General features: G+C 37.4%; 1 protein-coding gene and 1 long non-coding RNA gene across 3 annotated transcripts; one reads left to right on the plus strand and one right to left on the minus strand.

Annotated features, from left to right (window-relative positions):
• Positions 1–1,395: 1,395 nt before the first annotated feature.
• LOC107398439 (uncharacterized protein) lies at positions 1,396–23,341 on the plus strand. Of its 2 annotated transcripts, XM_064357490.1 has the most exons (5): positions 1,747–1,936; positions 2,611–2,632; positions 7,541–7,582; positions 21,764–22,385; positions 22,477–23,341. In XM_064357490.1, the coding sequence occupies exons 4-5, from the start codon at positions 21,967–21,969 to the stop codon at positions 23,315–23,317; spliced, it is 1,260 nt and encodes a 419-aa protein (XP_064213560.1). In that variant the 5' UTR covers positions 1,747–1,936; positions 2,611–2,632; positions 7,541–7,582; positions 21,764–21,966; the 3' UTR covers positions 23,318–23,341. The 2 variants fall into 2 exon arrangements, with proteins under 2 accessions (XP_015837964.1, XP_064213560.1); XM_015982478.2 differs by lacking the exons at positions 1,747–1,936; positions 2,611–2,632 and adding an exon at positions 1,396–1,709.
• Positions 18,541–20,732, minus strand: LOC107398438 (uncharacterized). The gene is made up of 3 exons (XR_010334633.1): positions 20,422–20,732; positions 18,777–20,364; positions 18,541–18,726 (listed from the first exon to the last, which is right to left on the minus strand). It is a non-coding gene; the product is annotated as an uncharacterized LOC107398438 (long non-coding RNA).
• Positions 23,342–23,419: the final 78 nt, after the last annotated feature.

Raw genomic sequence — 23,419 nt, forward strand, 5'->3', positions numbered from 1 at the left:
TATTTTTGTGTAAAATTTTTTGCTGAATTCGAATCCGAATTTTGGACTTGGACTTGCCTTCATCGTGAAAAAGACGTTTTTGTAGAAATTCTTGAAAAACTTAAAATTGATCAAATATTTAATTTACATCGTCATATATTCCTTGTGGGCAAAGCTAGAAACTTCGTTTTTTTGCAAAAGATTGCTCAAAGAATGTAATTTTCAACGTAAATACACAACTTTTAGTTTTGAGAAAAGAAAACTGAGATAATTGGGCGACATTACGAGTACAAAGGCAAATACGCAGCATTGCCACTTCAAGTGCATATCGTGGTAACTTTAAATTGCAATAACTTGTTGAGTGTTAATGATATCAAAATGATTCTTGCATCAAAATCTTATTTAAGCTATTAGCTTCATTTCGTCTCGATTATGTATTAGCTGTTTCAAAATTATAAAAACGCCAACGTCGCATTTTCTCTCAAAATGAGTTGTAAATTATTTATGCACTTTAAAAAAATTGGTAGCTAATGTAATTTGTAGTTTCAATGAGAGATCTAATTATTAATAACTAACCATTTTATATTTTCATCAATCTTATTTAAAAAAATAATTCAGTAAAATATTTTTTTTATAGTTAGCAGTTTTTTATAGCAGTAAATATAGGTCTATCTTTTAAGATGAAAAAATTTCTCGCATCTCGAAAATTCACAACTCAAATATGAAACCTGAGAAAAATGCAATTCTCTCAGATGACACTTATTTTTTATTAAAAATATAATATCCAAAGGAAGATATCGGGAATGGGTTGCCTAAAATAATATGTTCCAGACTTTGATTAAAGGGGTTAAAAGCGTAGATGTTTTGTCATTTTTAAGTCATTTTAGTGTTTTACAGCCGTTTAAGTAACATTTTTGACACTTATAGGGCTGTAGGGGAGGAAATCTTTTAAAATGCTGCCATTGCTTTATTTAATTCAGAAAAAAAATCTGAAAACTAAAAAATCTAGTACTTGTTGCATGTTATTTTTTCATGAATAATAAATAATAATTAATAAGTAAGTATAAGTGTAACGAAAAATGAAATACTATTAGCCCTGTGCCTGTGAGATGCTGTTTCTTGGTAAAACCCAACATAAAAGTTTTTATAATTTTTCATGCACCGCAACAGATATTTTCAAGGTGTCCGGAATTTTTTGTTGACATCAAGAATCGCAATCTTTAATAGTCTCTTTTTCTATGTAGTATGTAGTCACCCGGTATTTAATTTGCTCACTGGATCTGACATTTTGCTTAAAATAACTTTAGCAGTAAATAGCGCGTATTCTGTAATGAAACCGTTAAAATTTAAAGGTTGATGCTATAACAGTAACCAATAAAATTCCATGATTTACGATTACGATTAACTAGTGTTAATTCTTAACAACCCGTTAAGAAAGTTACGGAATAAAATGTATTCGTAATACGTACTCTGCGTTTGAGCCAGATGATTCAAATCAAAATTCGCGGGGTGTTTTTGGGAAATTTTTGGCACATGTTGGCAACAAAAAAAACGTTATTCTTGTAGGACAACGTTGTTTTGTTGTGGCAACAAAAATTCTTTGTTTTTCTAGTTTGTGCTTCAGTGAATTGTTTGTTAAAAATTCTACGTTATGTTTTGTGTTTTTCGTTCGATCGTTCCAAGTAATGAAGTACTAGATGGAAGGAACGTGGTGTGCTCTTCGTCAGAAGGTGAGTACAACAAAAAATCCACAGGTTTGATTTCAAGGCTCGACGTGTTTATTCAGATCATTTTAGAAAACAAAATCTTTGTAAAATGTTTTGTTTTGGAAAATTCACACAATTTATGTAAATTTGCAATACAACTGATTTAAAACTATGTTCCCGCCACAATTTTGTTGTTTCCATTTTCACTTTTAGGTTAGAGAAGTGACCGGTGTGATAGTGTGTGTTTATTGGTAAAATGCTTCGACCATATATCATATAGACTGGGCAAGGTGAGATTTGTTTTGAAGCCAACATGTGCAGGTGGGGCAAGGGGAAATAAGGCTTGGTACGCGAATTTGACTCTTAGGTACCCCTTCTCTGATTGGTCCATTCAAAATATTTCCAAGTGTTTCGTTAATATTCGTCAAACTTCGTGCTTCACGATTGTGATTAAAGGGAAAAATTGTGAATTTTGGGCTTAAATTTACTTGTGAATGGGTAAAATCTGGTTTTTGCGTCGAAATATACAGGAGAAAGTATTCACAAGGGGTATTCATCGGTAATGTCATCCGTAAGTAAGAAAATAGACGTGTTAACCTAAATCTGGAAACACACCAGTGGCGTTGTAACGTATTCTGATTTTCCGCTTTGATACTGAATATTTTTGAATATTACAACTCTGACGACATGTCATAAGATAGAATTAGAAGTATTTTAACTAAGGCATTTTTTTGAAACTCGAAAACTTAAATTATTTCTGAAACTTGTAATGTTTTTTCAATTGTTTGCCCCTTGACTACGAGCTGCCATTGAACAAGGAGTAAGCTTCCTCTTGCCCCTCACTCCTCGCACCCATACATGTTGGCTTCAAACAACCTGCCTACAAACTCGCTTTACGGCGAGTCTATATGATATATGGTCGAAGGTAAAATGTGTTGCAATAGCAGGTTTGTGTTCTAATTTAACGATAAAAACGGTGTTTTATTGTTTTTATGGCAAACTATGCAAAAGTAGCTGTGGTTAGTAAAAAATTTTTACAATGTCGAAAAAAACAACATAAGTTGTAAATTATCATTATCACGGATAGGTATAGGGAATGCTAATTAATACAGATCGATGCAGAAAAAAATTCTCCTGTCTCTAAAAGTCCGTTTTACTCGTTTAAGAGTTTCGGGAGTTGTATCCGCAAAACCAACCCTGACTCGTTGCTTCGTGTCATCAGCAGTTGTGGATGCCGTTTTGTAACTAGCGGCTAGCCCCCGCCGGTCTACAAATGTTCGCTCAGTCGAAATGTTGCGAGCGAGGTCGGAACAGTACGAACGGAGACCATAACGGACTTCTCATTTCAGCTGGGCTGGTTAAGTCGAAAGAGTTTTCTGAGTATTTCAAAAATAATTACATTAACAATCGGCATTGATGGGCATATTGGAATAGTGGTTTTTATGGAAATATGTTGCGCGTGGCTGGGGCTTCGCCCCAGTTAACTAAAAGGAAACAAACCCCACGACCAATTAAACTCGAAAACGTGGAACTCGAAACGTGGAATAGTGTTTATGTTTATGAACTGTACGCCACCCTAGCTCCATAAAAAAACACTATTCCACGTTTCGAGTTCCACGTTTTCGAGTTTAATTGATCGTGGGGTTTGTTTCCTTTTAGTTAACTGGGGCGAAGCCCCAGCCACGCGCAACATATTTCCACTATTCCAATATGCCCATCAATGCCGATTGTTAATGTAATTATTTTTGAAATACTCAGAAAACTCTTTAGACTTAACCAGCCCAGCTGAAATGGAAATCCGTTATGGTCTGTTCGTACTGTTCCGACCTCGCTCGCAACATTTCGACTGAGCGAACATTTGTAGACCGGCGGGGGCTAGCCGCTAGTGTTTTGTAGACTTTGTCTTTGACTACTACAATCCAAAGAAAAAAATCGCATGGCGTCAGATTCGGGGATCGCGCTGGCCAGTGCATGGGTCCCCCAGGTGCCGGTCTAAGTGGCGCCGAACGCGTCTTGTAAAATGGAGAGGAGCTCCATCGTCCATAAACACAAGTTGCCCTATTATGTTTAATGGGACGTTTTCTAATAGGTCCATCAAATATCTTCTCAAAAAGTTGAGGTACATCTCACCATTCAAGTTGCCATCAAAAATGAATGGCCCGATTACATACAGGGCGAATCAGATAAAATAAAGAGCCTGACGATCTAGCGATGCAACTCAAGAAACACATTTCATTTACGCCTTTGATTCAATTTGGAAGTAAAGTTACCGTTGGGGGCGCCACTGAGCTAGGTCGAAAACAGTAACTATAAATGCCGGGAAAATGTTTATTCGGATATTTTGAGCGTTGTACGAATTTTGAGGGTTCACAATTATTACATTGCCAATGCGGAATGACTATTGTATATTTGGTGGAAGAAGTGAATGTTGACAAACTAGAGATGACGAGGAAAACACGAATAACGAATGATTTTTTGGTTCACTTTCTTTATTGGAAAATTATTACAAGGACATTGAAAAGCCTACCTTTTGGCATAATTTACGTTTAAGTGTATTAGCAGTTGTTAATCTTAATTGTAGTTTTGTTGATTTATCGAAGTATTTCATGATTTTATCAATGGAAAAATTCTAACCTAAAATTCACAAACTTCACTAATTTGTTGGTTTCTTGAGCCCAATTTTGTGTTCGCTGTGATCCATTGCTATAGTCTTTAATTAGACAACTGTTTGATAACAATTTGTAATAAAAATTTAAATCTTTTTCACTTTTTATCCACCTTCAAATTCCAACAATAAACACTTTATACCACGAAAAACCGCAGAACCAAAGTCAATGCTTGTATTTACCACCACGCACTTTTAAAGTGATTCTCTCTAATGTAAGCAATTAACACTATACACGCAAAATTGTTGAACAATTTATTAGATGTCAATTAAATGTGGAATTAACGAAAATTGCGTTACTGTTTTCGACATAGTTCAAAAGTCATCACCAGAGGGCGTCTAGTTAATTTTATTTCCGAATTTAAATTAGGATTTGCAAGTTGAATCCCAGTTATCAACTTATGTCACTCTGACATTAGCGCAGAGAACGATCATTATTGCTATTCCGTGGCATTCCTTTTAGGCCTAAGAAATGCTGAGGAAAGAATGTTAGGTTTACCCCAATGAATATGGTTAGAAATTGTGCCTTGCATAATTTTGGGTTTAGTGTCAATTTTCGCAGAATGATAGAGATAGTAGAGGAGTCTTTTCGGTGTATAAACTACAATACAAAATGTATGAAAGATTGAAACCTTAAAGGTAGGTAATCAGTTTTTCCAAAATCATAAATTGCAACAATAAATAGGGAGAAAAAAATTGACTTTTAGCGAAATGCTGGCCTCCTGCTTGTTTTTCTTGGAAGAAAAATGGCCCGATTATACGATACACGAAGATGCGAGATGCCACACTAAACGTTCACCAAAACAATTTATTGGAAATGTGTTTCACTTATCCACAGTGAATTTCTACCATATTTACCGTAGACTAAAATGATTTCTCGATTTTCTTGATTTGATAACATTTTTGAAATTAGTTGTCAACAGTAGTTGTCAACAGGTAATTGTTTACTGCAATCTCATAACACCGCTTCATGGACGATAAAATTTCATACAAAATTTTCACTTTTTGAGATTTTAAAAAAGAATTTAAGGAAATCTGGATTACTTTTGTTGAAACAACGTTTGCCAACACGGCTATGTAACATAGCTTCTTCTAATAATATGCAATTTAAGGATTTTGCGTCTTTTTCCATGATTTTTATTTTTTTATATCACAAATGGTAAACTCCTCAAAAAATGGTTACTTTAAAATGTGGACCTTTGGTCCAAACATGTATAATTTATATTTTGTTCGAATTGATTAATAAATAAAAAAGTTACGAGGGGGTGCCTTTTTCGGTGGGACAGCCTGTACGTCAGTATTGACAAAAAGTACAAACAATTTATCGTAGACGACACTTTGTAGATATTCACCAAATGTTTGGAGGGATTGTTATTATAAAGAAATGCAATAAAATTTTTACACAGGGCACTGTCGACATAAAAAATGAAAAAATCGTCCTCTTTGAATATGTCGTGGAAACACGTTATGCACTTACCGTACGAATAATGTAGTAGTATATTACGAAACGAGTTTTGTAAGACGCATTTTGTCGCACGCATAAACTTAGGGTACGATGAGACCAGGGAGGAGTGCCATAATGGGGTAAGTGCGACAAAATGTTTTATAAACGAGATATCATACAATATTTTTTCTACGTTGCACTTTTTTTTAAATTAATTTCGTAATTTAGTGTATTTTGTAGCAGTTGACAGGATTTGCGCGCTGGCCTTGACATTAAATTAATAATCATTAGTAGTTGACAGATTGTCATCTGTCATTACGGAAAGATCTCTTATATAATTGTCAAAAAACTAGGTTGCATTACATTACTCGAAAGATGTTCGAAGGTACTACACCGGGTTCGTCAAGTTTTACATTCAGGCACTTTTCACCTCTTTGTAAATTTATCTAAAATTCTAAAAAAAATCGTATGTGATTTTATTGTATAAAAGAACGATTTGACCAATTTTTAAAATGATTACTTGTATGGTGTGTTTTTTCACTTTCGCTTAGTTAACTATAGTCTAATGTCAACGATCTTTGATCCCCATAGGTGTATTTTGAGGTAGTGCATAGAAGTGCCTAATTAAATTTTTGAGAAAATGTGTCGTTGATTTTTAATTTCTGTTTTGATATTGGGGCAGCTTTTTTCTCATGAATTTTGGTAAAATTGTAAATCACTTCCACAAGAGGTCTCTATCAGGGTGGTGGTTTTCAAAAATTCATAGCATTTGTCGTAAAATTGGCACGCGATCTTTGTTGGATTTGAAGGTTGAGGCAACTGGTAAGAATTTTTTCAGGCCCGCATTCCCATTTATTTGATCTGTTTACTGTAAATGAAATGTTAATCTTTAAATCTTGCAAGCGTTCATGGAAATTTCAAAGGATGAATTCGTTTGTGCTTAGACCAATATGGTCATCAATTTGAACATTTGATGTAATTTTTTATTAAAAACATTTTTAACACGTTAGTGTGCTTATTCCGGTCCTGGCTTTAAAACCGCCTGATGGGGTCGCTAGTTGTAAAATTTCTGCAGTCGGGGGGTAGGTAGTGGCGGAGATTTATGACTACTCAATTTTTTCCCTTATAAATTAGACTGAAAGTCCCGATGAGTAATATCAAAATGGCTTTTAATTAAATTCTAACAATTTTTTTCAAATCAAATTTTATTAATTAATTCTATTTCGCATTTTCGACCCAGTGATGTAAAAAACAGCCAATGTGATTTTTTGGTCAAATGTTTTTTTTTTTTGGACAAATAAATTAATAGAAATTTTTTTTTCCCTAGCGAGACTGGATATCAGTGCAGTGGAATATATTTATTTCATATTTTTTTTCTCTCGTTTAAGAGGTGTAAAGTGTATATCAGGGATACTGGATAGTACAAGAGCCTCTAAACGTGTTCGTATTTGATTCATTTGATTAAATTATGCACTTGAAACAGGTGTCTATTGACACCGACGGTTTTCTCAGATAATTGTCAAAAAACGAGGTTGTCAACATTATCCAACTAACTAAATTACCCTGGTTTTTGGTGTAATTATTATAGAACTCCGTGGGATATTACGATACACAAACTGCAAATCGTCACGACCGCAGTACCGAAGTAGAAAAATAACTATTTCTTTATTTAGTTTTTACCCACTACTTTATAACAACTTGATATTGAATATGTAATTTGTACTAATATTGCTTCTTTTGTTATAGAAAGTCTGTTTTAAGAAGAGGGCTTCAAAAGATGCCGTAAGGGTAAGTCCTTTTTACGATGTTTTTAATGCAAAACGCACCTCACGTTTCTAATTTTATGAAACTGTGCCTATTTAAAAGTCGGTATAGTCGCAAACATTTGCTTATGTTAAAAAATAATGATCTTATTTACGTGTTACCATTTGGCAATGGTAGGCAATGGCAATGGTAGTCTGACGAAAAATGTGAGTTTCAAATCGAATTCTAAAAATAATTTCGATTATTTCGATTAGCGATTATTCTGATTAATCGATTAATCGGTTAAATAATTAATAACGTATGAATTCATCGACAGTTGAAAAAACACATATTTGTGTTTGTACCCACTTATATCCTGTCACGCTATTTTTTTTTTATTATTATTATTAAATAGGTACACCGTCTCCGGACTCAGAGGTGGTTCAGGAGAGCCGGAGTCGTGGGTCTAGTTAAGGGCGCCAAGTAGCTTTTTTTGTCAGCTAGCTACTGAATGCTGATTACGAAAACGACAGGCCTTGATCAAAATAAATTTAATTCAAAAATGAAAAAATAATAATAAATGATAATAATAAATAATAATTAGTAAATTAAAATGACTTTGATAATAAGAAACAATATCAAATTAAAAGGCCATTTCACAGCTGTGATATGTTTACATTGAACTTAACTTAATTACAATTGAATGAAAGAATAAATAATAAGTTGTAATAAAAAAATTAAATATAATACAGAATAATAAATTATGATAAATGAATTAAATGAGGAAACTATCCAGTTAGTAAATGTAGTTGGAAAAATAGAGAAATCAATTTGTACAATAAATCCCGACGGGTGTAATGCGGGTCGACGAAAAAGAAAGATGCAGTATTTCTAAATAAGTCACTATGTGGTAATTTACGAAACGGTAGGTCCGAGATCCGGAAAGGTAAAAGAAACGATAGTGTAAATTTTCCACGTGGACTAATACGGGAGCTTCTGTACTCGTCGAGGACCGCAGCCGAAAAAGGAAGGTTGTTAGGAAGTCAAACGATTTATCCCTACTCGTTTTCTTGGCGCGAAACGTGGCCCGTATCGGTGTATGTAAAAGAAAATGAAAAATTTTGAATTTATCGCAAAGATCCTCCGAGAGCGCGCACTTGGTTCTTGAAAGCCGCATACGAAATTGGTGTTTAACGACAGGTGGAAAGGGTTAAGTTTGTTTACATTTTGAAAATGTGGCTTTGTGCAAATGGACTTTTATTGTGTCGATGGTTAGTTAATAGGGAGGTAAGTGAAAACAATTTACTAATTAATTGAGATGGAAGTTACAGAGTGTGTGCTCTTAAGACAATTTGCACGACTTAAATAAAGGGACAAAAAGGGCATTTTTAAGACAAAATCTTTGAAATAAAATTGGAATTTATTGGAATAAGTAAATTATTTTTTTTTAATGGTACGAATATTAAGTTATTCATGTTCGGGATTGTTGTCGTTCTCGTCAATCTCGTCTTGAGTTTCGCTTCCGGACGAATCTGAGTCATCTACGTGGTACTGTTTTAAATCCTGGATATGCCAGTTTCCGGCGTTAGAACCATCTTCATTCCGAATTCGATACACGAGATTTGAAAGTTTTTCTGTAACCGTGCCGGGGACGTATTTAGGGCTTAATTTTGCAGTGAATTTGTGTCCAGCGGAAGACAATACTTTATTTTTACGCCAAATTCGATCACCCACGTTAAATGACAGATCCCTGCGAGAGGCGTTATAACGACGGGAATTTTTGTTATAGGAGTTATGCAGATTGTCCCGCACGATTTGGAACACTTCCGTTAATTTGTTAATCTCTCTTACATAATCGTGACGATCCGCAACAGTAAAGTCGAAGTTATTTCCGTTGACTGGTGTATTATTAAAAGAAAATATAGCACGGAATGCATACATAGCTCCAAAGCCAATCGCTCTTGTTGTTACTGTGATAGTGATTGCTTTCAATGTGGAGTAACTTTCAAGCCTATCTTGAGCTGATTCTTCTTTAGTCCCTGGAAACAATTTCTTCCTCAGTTCTTCGCATAAATCATTTTCAGTAATTTGAGATTTGGTCTTTCTTATCTCTGTCATTCTCTTCTCGTTGTATCCTCTTCGACTACCACCACGATATCTATTGGAAGGAGGTCTTTGAACCCTCCCTTCATTCTGGTCTTGAATCAATTGCCGCTGTGTTTCATACAGTTGGTTATGGTCACTGTACGCGTGTGTTTGCCTGAAATTGCTACGATAATTTCGGCGGGAATTCATTTTGGATGAATTTGTTTCCTCTTGTAACAGTATTGGTGGGAGCGGGAAATATACTCCAAACGAGTTTGGTTTTTGTTAAAACGTTTATTTGTATAACATTAAGCGAACAAGGCCAAAGAAAATCCTAGATAGGCGCAAGTTGTTTTCAGTTGGACCCCGAAGGATGCTCGACTGAATCTGTTGGGTCCAGGGTAGAGGTCGTCCTTTTATTGGGTTTGCGGAAGGCGGTGCCTGCGCAAAGGGCTAGTTGGGGTAGTGGGGCTGCGGCCGCTGGTGCAAGTGGCGCTACCAAAAGGGTATTGGTGGAGCGCTTATGAACTACCCGTACTAATTATTGCTACAGTTCTCCCCCTCAGAACCATGTGAAGCGTCCCGATCACTGGTTCTGGACGTTATGTTTTCGGGGTCGTCCCCGCCGGCGAATAGGCACAACAGGGGGTGGCACTTCCTTTTCCAGGCCGCGGTATGGTGTGAGTTGAGAGCTGTGGTATGTCCCTAGTGTTTGACTTGGTTGATCCTGGGCTGCAATTTCATAACTAGTGGGGCCATGCCGTCGTAGGATTACGTAGGGACCATCCCGTTTTGGGGCCAGTTTCGAACTAAATTCTTTGGCGCTACTGCTGAGAGTATGGAGTTGGACCAAAACCAAATCTCCGGGTTGAAACTCGGGGGCTGTTCTTCGGGTGCGATCAGCGGCTTCCTTCCGATGATCTTGTTTGTCTTCATGTGTTTCTCTAGCCTTTTTCCACGTATCGCTCAACAGTAAAAGTTTCGGTGTGGCTTCGGCCACAAAGGTCTCACTTTCAACTATGTGTCGTAAATCATTAGTGACGTCGTCGACGGTTCGTAATTCTCGTCCAAACATCAGGAATGCAGGAGTGACACTAGTGCTGGAACAGGGCGTTTTATTCATAGCAAAGCGTATGGTCGGAAGCTTTTCTGGCCAAGTGGAGTGTGGATTGTCGCCTATTTGGATAGCGAGTTGCGTTTTAAGGTCCCGATTTTTCCGTTCTACTGGGTTAGCCTCCGGATGATAAACTGGAGTGAAGGATTGGCTTATTCCTAAGCAGAAGGTGAGTTTCTGCATTATGGCGCTCACAAATTGTGATCCGTTGTCACTGATTATGCGTCGAGGTAGGCCATATCGAAAGCACACGTCATTAAGAAGAGTCCAAGCGCACATCTCGGCAGTTGCATCAACAAGAGGGAATAGTTCCACCCACCTAGTGCATGTATCTTCCACTATGAAAATCCATTTTTCTCCGCAATTGGAAGGGGGTAGAGGTCCAAACAAGTCTATCGAAATAACTTCCAGGCGTTGCTGAAGTACCGGGGTTTGCAAGAGTCCTGGGGGTTTCAGGTTAGAGGCCTTGTATCGCTGGCAAGCAATACAAGTGCGCAGGTAGTCGGAAACATCTCTTCTCATACCAGGCCAGTAATAGCGGCAGGCAATCTTACTGTAGGTTTTGTCAACGCCGTAATGGCCGCCGGTAGGGGAGTCATGGTGTTGTTTCATAATATGGAGACGTTCATGATGTGGTACTACGAGTTGGGCCTCTTCATAATCATCGGCTTGGGAGTAGCGGTACAACACACCTCGATTCGTGACGTATCCACGAGAAGACCAGGGCTGAGCGATTTCAGGATTTGAGGACATTAATTCGTCGAGAATCTTCTTTACTTCTGGGTCCTTTAATTGTTCGTTGCGAATGTCGGCGTCCGAGCGAGCCGGTAAATCAATTTGGACTGTGCAGATCATACTAGATTCTTCAGTTGCTGGTCGTGACAAAAAGTCGGCAATAGTATTTGCTTTTCCCGGTGTATATTCGATTACCAGATTGTATGGCTGGAGCTGAAGAGCCCATCGAGCAAGCCGTCCCGTAGGAGTTTTTAGCGACATGAGCCATCGCAGAGGTTGATGATCGGTGATTACGGTTGTTGAGTTTTCCCCCACATATCCTCTGAATTTGCTAATGGCCCATACGATGGCGAGGGCTTCCCGTTCCGTGGTTGAATAGTTGCGTTCCGATGAAGTTAACAAGCGGCTAGCGTATTCAACGGGTCTCTCGTCGGGGCCCTCCCCCTGGAGAAGAGCCGCACCGAGTGCATAAGCACTGCTATCGGTTCGTAAGATAAACGGTTGGGTTGGATCGGCTGCTCGTAATATAGGAGCTGTTGTCAACTTTTCCTTTAAAGTGGTGAATGCCTCGTCTTGTGCGTTTCCCCATTTCCAAGAAGCGTTCTTTTTGGTTAGTTCACTTAGTGGACGTGCCACGGATGCGAACTGATCAATAAATCGGCGAAACCAAGAGCAGGTTTGTAAGAAGGACTGCAGCTGCTTCAGGTTTCGTGGAGGTGGTATTTGTTTAATAGCTTCCACCTTCTTTTCATCTGGGGCGATGCCAGAGGGAGAGATACGATGTCCAAGATATCGTACCTCCAAACATCCGATCAAGCACTTGTTCCTGTTTATGCGTAGTTGAAAGCGTCGTAACTGGTCAAAAGTACTTCTCAAGTGGCGAATATGTGTATGACCATCGGGGGAGATTATAATGAGATCATCCAGGTATGCCAGTATGGGAACGTCGGGAATGCCGGTTTTAAATTTGTCCATTAAACGTTGGAACGAAGCCGGTGCATTGCGTAGACCGAATGGCATCCGTGTGAAGCGATATAGTCCAAAAGGGCAGATAAAAGATGTTTTATCCCTATCTCCCGGTTCCACCTGGATCTGCCAATAGCCGGCCTGTAGGTCCAACGTTGTAATACAACCAATCTTTCCAGTTGCGTGTAACAGATCGTCCAGTCTAGGAAGTGGATAGACATCTGGTTTTGTTACAGCATTTAGTTTACGGTAATCCACACATAGCCTAATGGTCCCATTGGCTTTGGGTACCATTACCACGGGAGACGCCCACGCACTATCACATTCTTCGATGATACCCTGTTGAAGGAGTCGCTCTATTTCCATTTGGAGGACCTTTCGTTTCTCACATGTCAGGCGATATGGAGGTACTGCTACAGGGAGGCTGTCACCGGTATTAATTCGATGGGTGGCGTATGGGGTTGGTGGACCAAATTCCGCAAATAAGTCTCTGTATTCCTTCACTAACCGGTTGATTTTATGCTTCTCCGTGGTGGTTAAAAACTGACCTTCTGTAGGGCGAAGCTCCAATGAACAAATTTCCGTTTTGTAAGGGATCGTCGCAAATAGATCGGTCTGGTATTCATCGTGATACTGGTCGTAATGCATCAGCATCTCGTTTGCATCTTGTAGCATGTAGTCGGCGCCACCGGGAGCTTGATAAATGTTCCACGTACCTCCGGGAGTAATTACGGACGGTATCATACTTGAATTATCGGGTGGTGGAGGGCCGTATCCATTAGCAATATATTCGGGGTCCAAGGGTGACAGAAATTCTACCTTTGTTGCTTGGAACACGGTACGAATGTCTTCATCGGTGGGAGTGGCGCAATCGTTAGCGAAGGCAACCTTTTCATTTGGATTTTGTTCGAAGTAAAACTGCTGACGCTTTAGGTCGATGATCACTCCACTGTCTTCAATAAAGTCGGCTCCCAACAAAGTTTTTGTATCCTCTGAGGTTGAGAGCACGATAAAAGTGGTTTTTGTGATTTTGCCTGCCAGCTTTACATTAGTTGTTACAGTGGGGACTTCCATCAGGCGGGTTCCACCATCCGCAAGAGTTGCTTCCACTTTTTCTTTACGTGGAGTACAACCTTGTCGGAGGTGTTGATACAGGCTTATGCTTGCCACACTATTGCCGGCGGCGGTGTCCAACAATGCGGTTCCCGTGATGCCCAAGATTTCTATATTAACCGTTGGCCGACGCCGAGGTTGAATGCTTGTGTTTATTGCACAGAATCCAGTTGGATCCGTGGTTGGAGCACTTACTGGAGCAGTAGGTGGATTGCAATCCGGACAATTGCGTCGGAACACCCCCGGCCTTTGGCATCCGTAACACCGAATGTCCGTACTCACTCGCGGCACTATTGCATTTGGTGCAGAAGGTGGTCCGGAAGTGGTGTTGGTCTTTAGTTTTCTACATTCACCAACATCATGTCCAAATGCTCTACAGAAACTACACCGTGCGCGATTTTTCCCGCCGTTTGCTTTAACGGTCGTGGTCCCATTCGTTTTTTGGGATTTTACCGGGCCCGCGGCCGATTCTTTTTCGTTTTCTTCGATTGCTCGCGCGCGATTCAAAAGTTCGTTAAATGATCCAATATCACTGCGCGGAATTTTGTCGCGAATTTTATGTCTTAGTAGGCCGTACACAACGTCAATTTGCCATTCTTCGTCAAGATGGCGTGTCATCTGTGCGAGGCGGTCCCGTTGGATCGTCACATATCTGTCCGGGGGCATTCCTTCTGGTTGGGGTTCACCGAAGATTTCCAGAAATAGTCGATAGTTTGGGCGACGAGGGGCGAAGGCGTTCCGGATTAGCTGCATGGCGGCATCCCAAGTGTCGACGTTATTCTTTACACCACTCCACCATTGATTGGCTTCTTTCATCAGAAGCAGAGGAAGACCTGCAAGTGCTTCGGCATCTTCTATGCCTTCCACTTCTTTGAATATGGTGGCCGCTGTGATGAATTCCTCAACTGCTGCGTGCGACCTGGTGCCATCGAATCTTGCCACACATTGTGTGAAATGCCTGGGGTTAGCGCGAGGTGCCCCAGGTGCTGGTGCAGGTGCTGGTGCTTGTGCCGCCATTCCTTGGATTTGCAGCAGCAATTGTTGAAATTGCTCCTGCGTCATCTGGATCGCCATCTCGTTCAAACGTGGACTTCGCCGTGGAGGTGCTTCTACTCTTTGATGTCGTCGTGGAATGTTGAAACTTCGGGCCCAGACGTTGGGCGTCAATTTGTAACAGTATTGGTGGGAGCGGGAAATATACTCCAAACGAGTTTGGTTTTTTGTTAAAACGTTTATTTGTATAACATTAAGCGAACAAGGCCAAAGAAAATCCTAGATAGGCGCAAGTTGTTTTCAGTTGGACCCCGAAGGATGCTCGACTGAATCTGTTGGGTCCAGGGTAGAGGTCGTCCTTTTATTGGGTTTGCGGAAGGCGGTGCCTGCGCAAAGGGCTAGTTGGGGTAGTGGGGCTGCGGCCGCTGGTGCAAGTGGCGCTACCAAAAGGGTATTGGTGGAGCGCTTATGAACTACCCGTACTAATTATTGCTACACTCTCTGTTTTCCTTATTTAGTTGTATCGTCTAGCCGTGATGGGGCTATAAGGAGTGGGTAGTCCCACAAATTTGTGTCACGCTATTTTTTTTTATTATTATTATTATTAAATAGGTACACCGTCTCCGGACTCAGAGGTGGTTCAGGGGAGCCGGAGTCGTGGGTCTAGTTAAGGGCGCCAAGTAGCTTTTTTTTTGTCAGCTAGCTACTGAATGCTGATTACGAAAACGACAGGCCTTGATCAAAATAAATTTAATTCAAAATGAAAAATAATAATAATAAATAATAATTAGTAAATTAAAATGAATTTGGTAATAAGAAACAATATCAAATTAAAAGGCCATTTCACAGCTGTGATATGTTTACATTGAACTTAACTTAATTACAATTGAATGAAAGAATAAATAATAAGTTGTAATAAAAAATTAAATATAATACAGAATAATAAATTCTGATAAATGAATTAAATGAGGAAACTATCCAGTTGGTAAATGTAGTTGGAAAAATAGAGAAATAAATTTGTAGACCCATAATTTGTACAGGGTTATTCATATTTGTGAGACAAAAAATGAACCTCAAAAAGGACCTATAAAATGATGCTAATTGAGATTATAAGTCGTGTCCTATCGAAGCTGATAAGAATTTCACAGCCTTGGGAAGTAGGGGTATGGAAAGACGTTTTTGCACCATAACTTTGGAATCATTTGACCAAATATTACAAAACTTGGTAGACTTACTAAAGAGAACATGCCTTTTATTCTAGTAATTATGAAAACCGGATACATCCACCCAGTTTCCGATTGCAGCATTTCCGGGTCGCATTTTTTGTGTTTTCTTAATTTTTGCCCTCTTTTTTATTGCCTAAATCGATAGAGTAGTCAGTTGCGAATAAAAAAAATATAACCTTCCACACCGCTAAAATGCACCGTTTAATAGTTATTTAATTTTAAACAGAGGTTTGCACTTGACTAAAATCAAAATTTTGAGCAGACGATATCCGTAGGAACGAAAGTGCATCTGCACTCAAAACCCTGTCAAGACCTGTCAGGTACTTGTTAACTTTAAGTTTGCAGAATTTGAGGCTCTAAATTGAAAATATTTAATAAAAGGGTGAGTTCAGTCTCTTGACATAACCTACAATAAATTTAAACTAATCTGGTAGCATTTTTGATTAATTAGTTCATCAAAAAAAAGGGCATTAGTCGTTACCTGATTCGGTAGGTTTATCACCGTTTATCAGATCAAATTCCGAATAAAGACATTAAGATTCTTAAAAGTGCACCCCTGTTACGTGTGTGCACTACTCGCTTGTCTTCCAGACGCTACAATGTCGCGAAGTGAACCACACTCAGTTCACATTATTTTGTAATAAAAGTACTCTTATTCTTGACTGGGTTGTTTGCATTTTTTATTGTTTTCTTCTAAAAATTTGGCAAGCGATCTTCAAACGCCTGCGTCGGTCGTACGTACAAAATTACTTGTAAAAATTATCAAGATCAAGCTTGAGTTTTTACAAGTTATGTCGTACGTAAGACTGGCGCAGGCGTTCGAGGACATCGTTTGCCGAATTTTTAAAAGAAAAAAATACAAAATGCAAACAATTCAGTCAAAAATTCCTCTGCTTTTATTACAAAATAATGCAAATTAGTAGTGAACTGAGTGTTGTTCATTTAGTGTCTGGAAGACAAGTGAGTAAATGCACTCATGTAACTAGTAGTGGTGCACTTTTAAGAATCTTAATGTCTTTATTTGGAATTTGGTGTGATAAAGGTATCGAATAGAACAAATAATCAGGTAACGATCAATGACTTTTTGCGAATTTTTGGTGAATTAATCAAAGAAAAATGCTACCAGAGTAGTTTAAATTTATTGTAGGTTATGTTAAGAGACTGAACTAAACCCTTTTATTAAATATTTTCAATTTAGAGCCCCAAATTGTTCAAAGTTAAAGTTGACAAGTGCCTGACAGAACTTGACAGCGCTTTGAGTGCAGATGCACTTTCGTTTCTATGGATATCGTTTGCTCAAAATTCATACTTTTTTTATTTTCGTTAGGTGCAAGCCTCTGTTGAAATTAAAATAACTATTAAATGGTGCATTTTAGCGGTGTAGAAGGTTTTACCTTTTTTATTCGCAATTGATTACTCTATCTATTTAAGCAATAAAAAAGTAGTGTTAAGCGGGCAAAAAATTAAAAAACACAAAAAATGTGACCCGGAAATGCTGCAACCGGAAACTGGGTAGATTTTTTCGGTTTTTGTAATTACCAGACTAAAAGGCATATTCTCATTAGAAAGTTTACCAAGTTTTGTAATATTTGGTCAAATGGTTCCAAAATTACGGTGCAAAAACGTCTTTCCATACCTCTACTTCCCAGGGGTGTAAAATTCTTATCAGTTTCGATAGGACACGAGTTATAATCTCAATTGGCATCATTTTATAAGTCCTTTTTGAGGTTCATTTATTGTTTCATAAATATGAATAACCCTGTAGAGACACAAGAAACGTAATGAGCTAAAGATACTAACCAGGGTTATGATTTTTGAAAGATGTTGATTTTTGCAAAAGCTCTTAAAAATGCAGCTGCAGCAGATACCTTTTTTTAAGTAACGTTTTCATATGTGATTTACCAACTTAACTTGAACAGCTTGCTTTTAATATGCAAATTACAACCCTCATCTAAAATAGTTTGTTTACAAAGAACATCTTTTATAACCCTCTTTAACTTAACATAAGATATTAACATAAGTATAAAAAAAACTGATAAATTGATTTACAACACAATAAAAAATATTAATTAAAAAAATATATGATGTAAATAATTATGGAACATAAGCTTCATTCATCCTAATAAAAATTAGTTGTTCTAATTCGTGTTCCCCCGAAAGAGAGGCCCTGTTGTCGGTAACAATAGCTCCTCCCTTACTAAAAACTCTTTCAAAAGGAACGCTTGTAGCTTGAATTGACAAGTACTTTGTTACAATTTTTGATATTCTAGAGTAACGTTTCCTGTTATCCCTCCACCAACGTAATGGATCTAAATCTATGCTTATTGTAGGAGTGTGCATGTAATTATCAATTTCGCTATTAACGCTGTAATCTGATGATTGGACTGTACAGGGTGTCCCACCGAAAAGGGCACCCCCCTCATAACTTTTTTATTTATTAATGAATTTAAACAAAATTTAAATTACACCTTTTAGAACCAAAGGTCCACATTTTAGCGCTACAAGTTTTTTTTGAACGTATCATTTATGAAATAATTAATTTAAAATTAAGAAAAAAAATTGGAAAATTGTTTAACTGCATATTATTAGAAGAAGCAAGTTTACATTAACGTATTAGCAAACTTCGTTTTAACAGAAGTAATGCAGATTCTTTAAAACCTTTTTTTAAAAATCGTAAAAAAAATGTTTCTTTTTGAGTGAAATATCGTCATCCATGAAGCGGTGTTGTGAGATTGTAAATTAGCTACCTGTTAAGTACCTGTGAAGTTCGAAAATGTTCGAGGTAACGTTTAAATAAACCACAAAAATCAAAAGCATTACCGAAAAAATGTATTGGTAAAACAACAATAATAAATAGCAGCAACCAGCAACAAGAAAGTCGTGTTAAAAACAAAAAACTGCGTGCAACCATAAAAAACTGTCTCGAATTATCTTCTTTAGAAGAATTACGAATTTTTCTGAAAAATAGGTAATAATAAAGCATTTTCTACGTGGAACTAATGCTTACACATTAAATGCTCAAACACATTGACATTTGCTTGCAAGCAGAGCAACAACCGGTCTCTAAAACTTCGTTTCACTCGTATGAGGGTTTCGGGTGTTATCTCAGCAAAAGCAGCTCTGATTCGGTCCTTCATGTCGTCTACAGTTGTGGGTGTCGTTTTATAAACTTTTTCTTTAACCACACCCCAGAGAAAAAAATCACATGGTGTCAAGTCAGGAAAGCGCGCTGGCCAGTGCAAGGGTCCTCCACGTCCTATCCACCTTTCCGGTAGGTGTCGGTCTAAGTGGCGCCGAACCCGTCGTGCAAAATGGGGAGGAGCTCCATCGTGCATGAATATAAGTTGCCCTATTCTGTTTAAAGGGACATTTTCTAATATGTCCATCAAACTTCTCCTCAAAAAATTGAGATACATCTCTCCATTCAAATGGCCATCAAAAAAGAATGGGTCGATAACAAATTGTCCAAGAATGCCGCCCCAAACATTCAGAGACTATACTCTTTGATGGTCTACTTGTCGCATCCATCGTGGATTTTCAACTGCCCAATAATGCATATTGTGCCTATTCACCAATCCGTTGCTTTTAAATGTTGCTTCGTCCGAAAACAAAACAAAATTTAGTAAATCATTATTTTCCTATAATAAATGAATTAGGTGTTGGCAAAACTCCATTCGGCTTTCATAGTCACCAGGACGCAATTCTTGATGTAATGATATTTTATATTGATGAAATTTATTTGATTTTAAAATTCTTTGGACCGAACTCTTGCTAATATTATGTTGTCGTGCTATTATCCTGGTGCTAACATTAGAATCTTCTTCTACCGCATTTCTCACAACTTGCACCAAAGCGTCATTGTGTCGCACAGGAAAATAGACACGTTTAGGTTTAACAACTGAGCTGGTGTCTTCAAATAATCTAACAATTTCTGAATGATTATTGAAGAATGGTTTATGATTTTCCTTGAAATTTCAATTTTATTATTAAGGGAATCTTTTATATATCCTTCCACAACGCTATTTGAACGCCATCCTCCGTGTCTCTTTACCACTGCTAAATCGGCTCCAGAGTCTGCCAGTAAAGTTGCACTTGAACGTCTAAAGCTATGTCCGGTATATTCTTCTGGATTTGGAAGACAAAGAAATCGTGCAATTTTTTCGGGAAATTTTGAAATTGTATTTATCCCAACTGGTTGCACTGTCCATTTCTGTTTACATTAATTGATAAACAACCGTTTGTGTAAAATACTCTCGGGTCGTAGTTTTCTGTACTTGCGAAAAACCTCAATGGCAGGAATAGAGTTACTTCCATTGATGATAGTAAATGTTCTTGGCTTATAAGTCTTCGTGTCAGGAATATTGACCACAATTACGTTGCCTCGATCATCGACGTCATCAACTGACATGGCAACTAATTCTTCAATTCTACAGCCTCCAAAAACTCCCACAATTGGAACCACTTTTTGCAGCAAATATTCATCATCTGAAGCAGTGTCTAAAAACTTTTACATTTCTTCGAAGCTGAAGACTTTAGATTTCTTTGGTCTGTGCCCTACAGAGTGTTGTTTTAAGAAAGCAGATACCTGATGAAATCTACAACAATTATTTATTAGTTCAAAACTTATTATAAACAATATAATCCTCACAAACCTGCTTATATCGATATTTTCTTTAACAGATAACATTTTCTTCAGTTGGGAATAATACGCCCACAATGACGAAGATTTTGCATTTTTGGATCGTTCAGAAATATAAGTCAAAATTATTCTCTCGTCTACTCCTTTTGCATCCTTCCGCTCCCTCCATTCACAAAAATTTGAATACTCTTTTTCGTATAATTGTTTAGATTTTGCTGGCACCACTTTATTTATAGCTTCTGAAGCTTCTTGAATGACCAATTCAGGCACCAAAACCTGGTTTTTCTTTTTAAAATCGCTGATTCTAGCCATTTTTTCCATACGCGTTACAATTCTCGCACTTTTGCAAATAAATAAACAACTCGTTGTTATGGAAATTTGATTCGCATGTGATATTTGTATGGACCGAATGGTTAATTTTAACATTTTCCTGCATTTTTTGGTAAATTTTGGTCAAAATTGAATAAAAAAATATATACGACACGTGAATTAAACCTATTAATTTGCTCGAAGAATTAATCCACTCGCTTGCGCTCGTGGTATTAAATTTTCTTCTCGCAAATAAATAATGGTTTAATTCACTTATTGTATAATATTTATTAATTTCGAAATCAGTTTTATTTCACATTGAGAATTAAACGACACCTTCATTAGAATAGAATTATTGGATTAACGGGTTTATTAACATAGTGATTTTTAAAATTACTAAGAACATTATAAAATTAAATCTTATTTTAAGCAGTTGGATTCAAATTGAAAAGTAAAATTATTTTGTGTACCCAAGTTTAGTTTATTGCCACAGATGTTTGCGGTTCGAGTACCTACCGATCCCAAACCGGGGTTTATTGGCATGACATTTTCAAATCACCCTACTGTACGTAATATTAGCCATCACTGCATTCAGTGTAAATTTGTTGTCTTACAGATTTTAATTTATCGTCTTTGAAAAATTTTGTTTTAAACCTGAGGTCCAGAAATGTGCAAAGCGTTTTTTCTGAGAGTAAATATCTTTCGCGAAGTTTTAAAAGTGTGCAATACATAAACTTGTTTTTAATATTCGAAATATTCTCAACAGCTTGAGTGTCATCAACTCATCAGTCCGATAGTTAAATGATAAATGTTCCGAAATATCCTGAAGAAGTTTTAAAAGAGAAATAATTTCAGTAATTAGTTTTATCTTAAGATTATCTAAAATATAACGTGTAAATTTGTCATTGTCAAATGTTTGCAATAAGTCGCGTACAGCATGTTGTTCTACTATGACCGACAATAAATTAAAAAAAAAATTTTTTTGGTCGGAATTCTCTAAACTCTTCTTTTAATCTTAAAAATTCAGTTGCATCTGTTTCTTTTAGCATCCTATTTAAGTCAGTTTCGACGTGTTTCCTTACTTCTGTGTTCTGAATTTTTGATTTGGTATGAATGCACCAATTTTTCTTCACATGCCAGGTGCACAACAATTTTTGGGGTAAGGGTCCCATTAAGGTACGGTCTATCTGCAGCGATTAATCGAAGCGAATAAACGTTACGAGTAAATGCAGCGATAATTTGTTCAGGTATGGTCTCAATTGCAACGATTAGTGGAAACGATTCATTGCAGTGTGAGTCGGTATTTATTTATAGTTGTGTTCTGCAATGTAGTGTTTGTAATTTGAAAAGCATAATGAACAATATAGTGTTGGCTGCAATAGCGTTAATAGAGGAGGAAGAGGAAGAAGAGGTTTTATTGACAACCATCTGTAAACCACGATGCCAAACGAATAAAATTTTTCTTAATAGGATAAGCGAGGGATGTTTCAATACACTGATTCAAAGACACTTAATGGATGATGACACTAAATTTAAAGAATATTTTAGACTCACCAAGAGCCAGTTCTTCAGTATATTGTCATATATATCCGAGGACATAACAACAATGCCCTCTACCTTTGTGAAATATCCTATTTCACCTTGTCAGAAGCTTGCCATAACCCTGAGGTAAGTATTTTACTAATAATTTTAACAACTACAGAAAATCTCGATTCAAGAAAAAGTATGTGCGTAAACATATAGGTATGGTTTGTTTCAGATTCCTTGCTACCGGAGAATCATTTCGGTCCATGGCTTTTAATTTTAGAATTTTTCATAACCATATAAGTAAACTCGTCAGAGAAGTTTTGAAAGAACTGCGTAACAAATTGCTCCCGATTTATTTGCCAAAGCCTACGACATCAGAGTTGAAGCAAATAGCTGAGGATTTTAACGCTAGATGGAATTTTCCAAACTGTTGTGGAGCAATTGATGGAAAACATATACGCATAGTTTGCCCGAAGGGGAGTGGAAGCCTATACTTCAACTATAAGTCATATTTTTCTATTGTCTTATTGGCACTAATTGATGCTCGGTACAAATTTACTTGGGTTGATGTTGGTGCTTATGGCAAAGAAGGAGATAGTGGAATATTCCAGAGGTCTTCTATTTACCAACTCATACACAATAACAACTTTTTACCAGAGCCTACTCTTTTACCTAGGACTGATATTATTCTACCTCATGTCATTGTTGGGGATGAAGCATTTAAATTGACTGAAAACGTTTTGCGACCTTATCCTAGAGATCAAGCTAAGGCAGACAGGGAAAAGAAAATTTTTAATTATCGTTTAAGTCGAGCCCGAAGAACCTCGGAAAATGCCTTCGGCATTTTATGTCAAACTTTTTGTATATTTTATACACCTATTGCAACGCATCCAACACTCGTAGATGACATTGTTATGGTTTCGTGTTGTTTGCACAACTTACTCAGGGGTTCACTTACTGCTAATCACGAAGAAGGTGATATTGATATTGAAATGCCCACCGAAAATATGATACCTTTACGTCACACAGGTGGGAACATTTCGGCAGCAGCATTTCAAAACAAATGCTTTTAAAGACTATTTCAATAGTAGTTTGGGAACTGTTGGTTGGCAGATGAGGCACATTACTAGAACTGATATTCAGTAACGTTTATTAATAAAAGTCACACAAAAATA

The sequence above is a fragment of the Tribolium castaneum genome, chromosome 6, assembly GCF_031307605.1.
Source record: "Tribolium castaneum strain GA2 chromosome 6, icTriCast1.1, whole genome shotgun sequence".
Taxonomy (NCBI): domain Eukaryota; kingdom Metazoa; phylum Arthropoda; class Insecta; order Coleoptera; family Tenebrionidae; genus Tribolium; species Tribolium castaneum.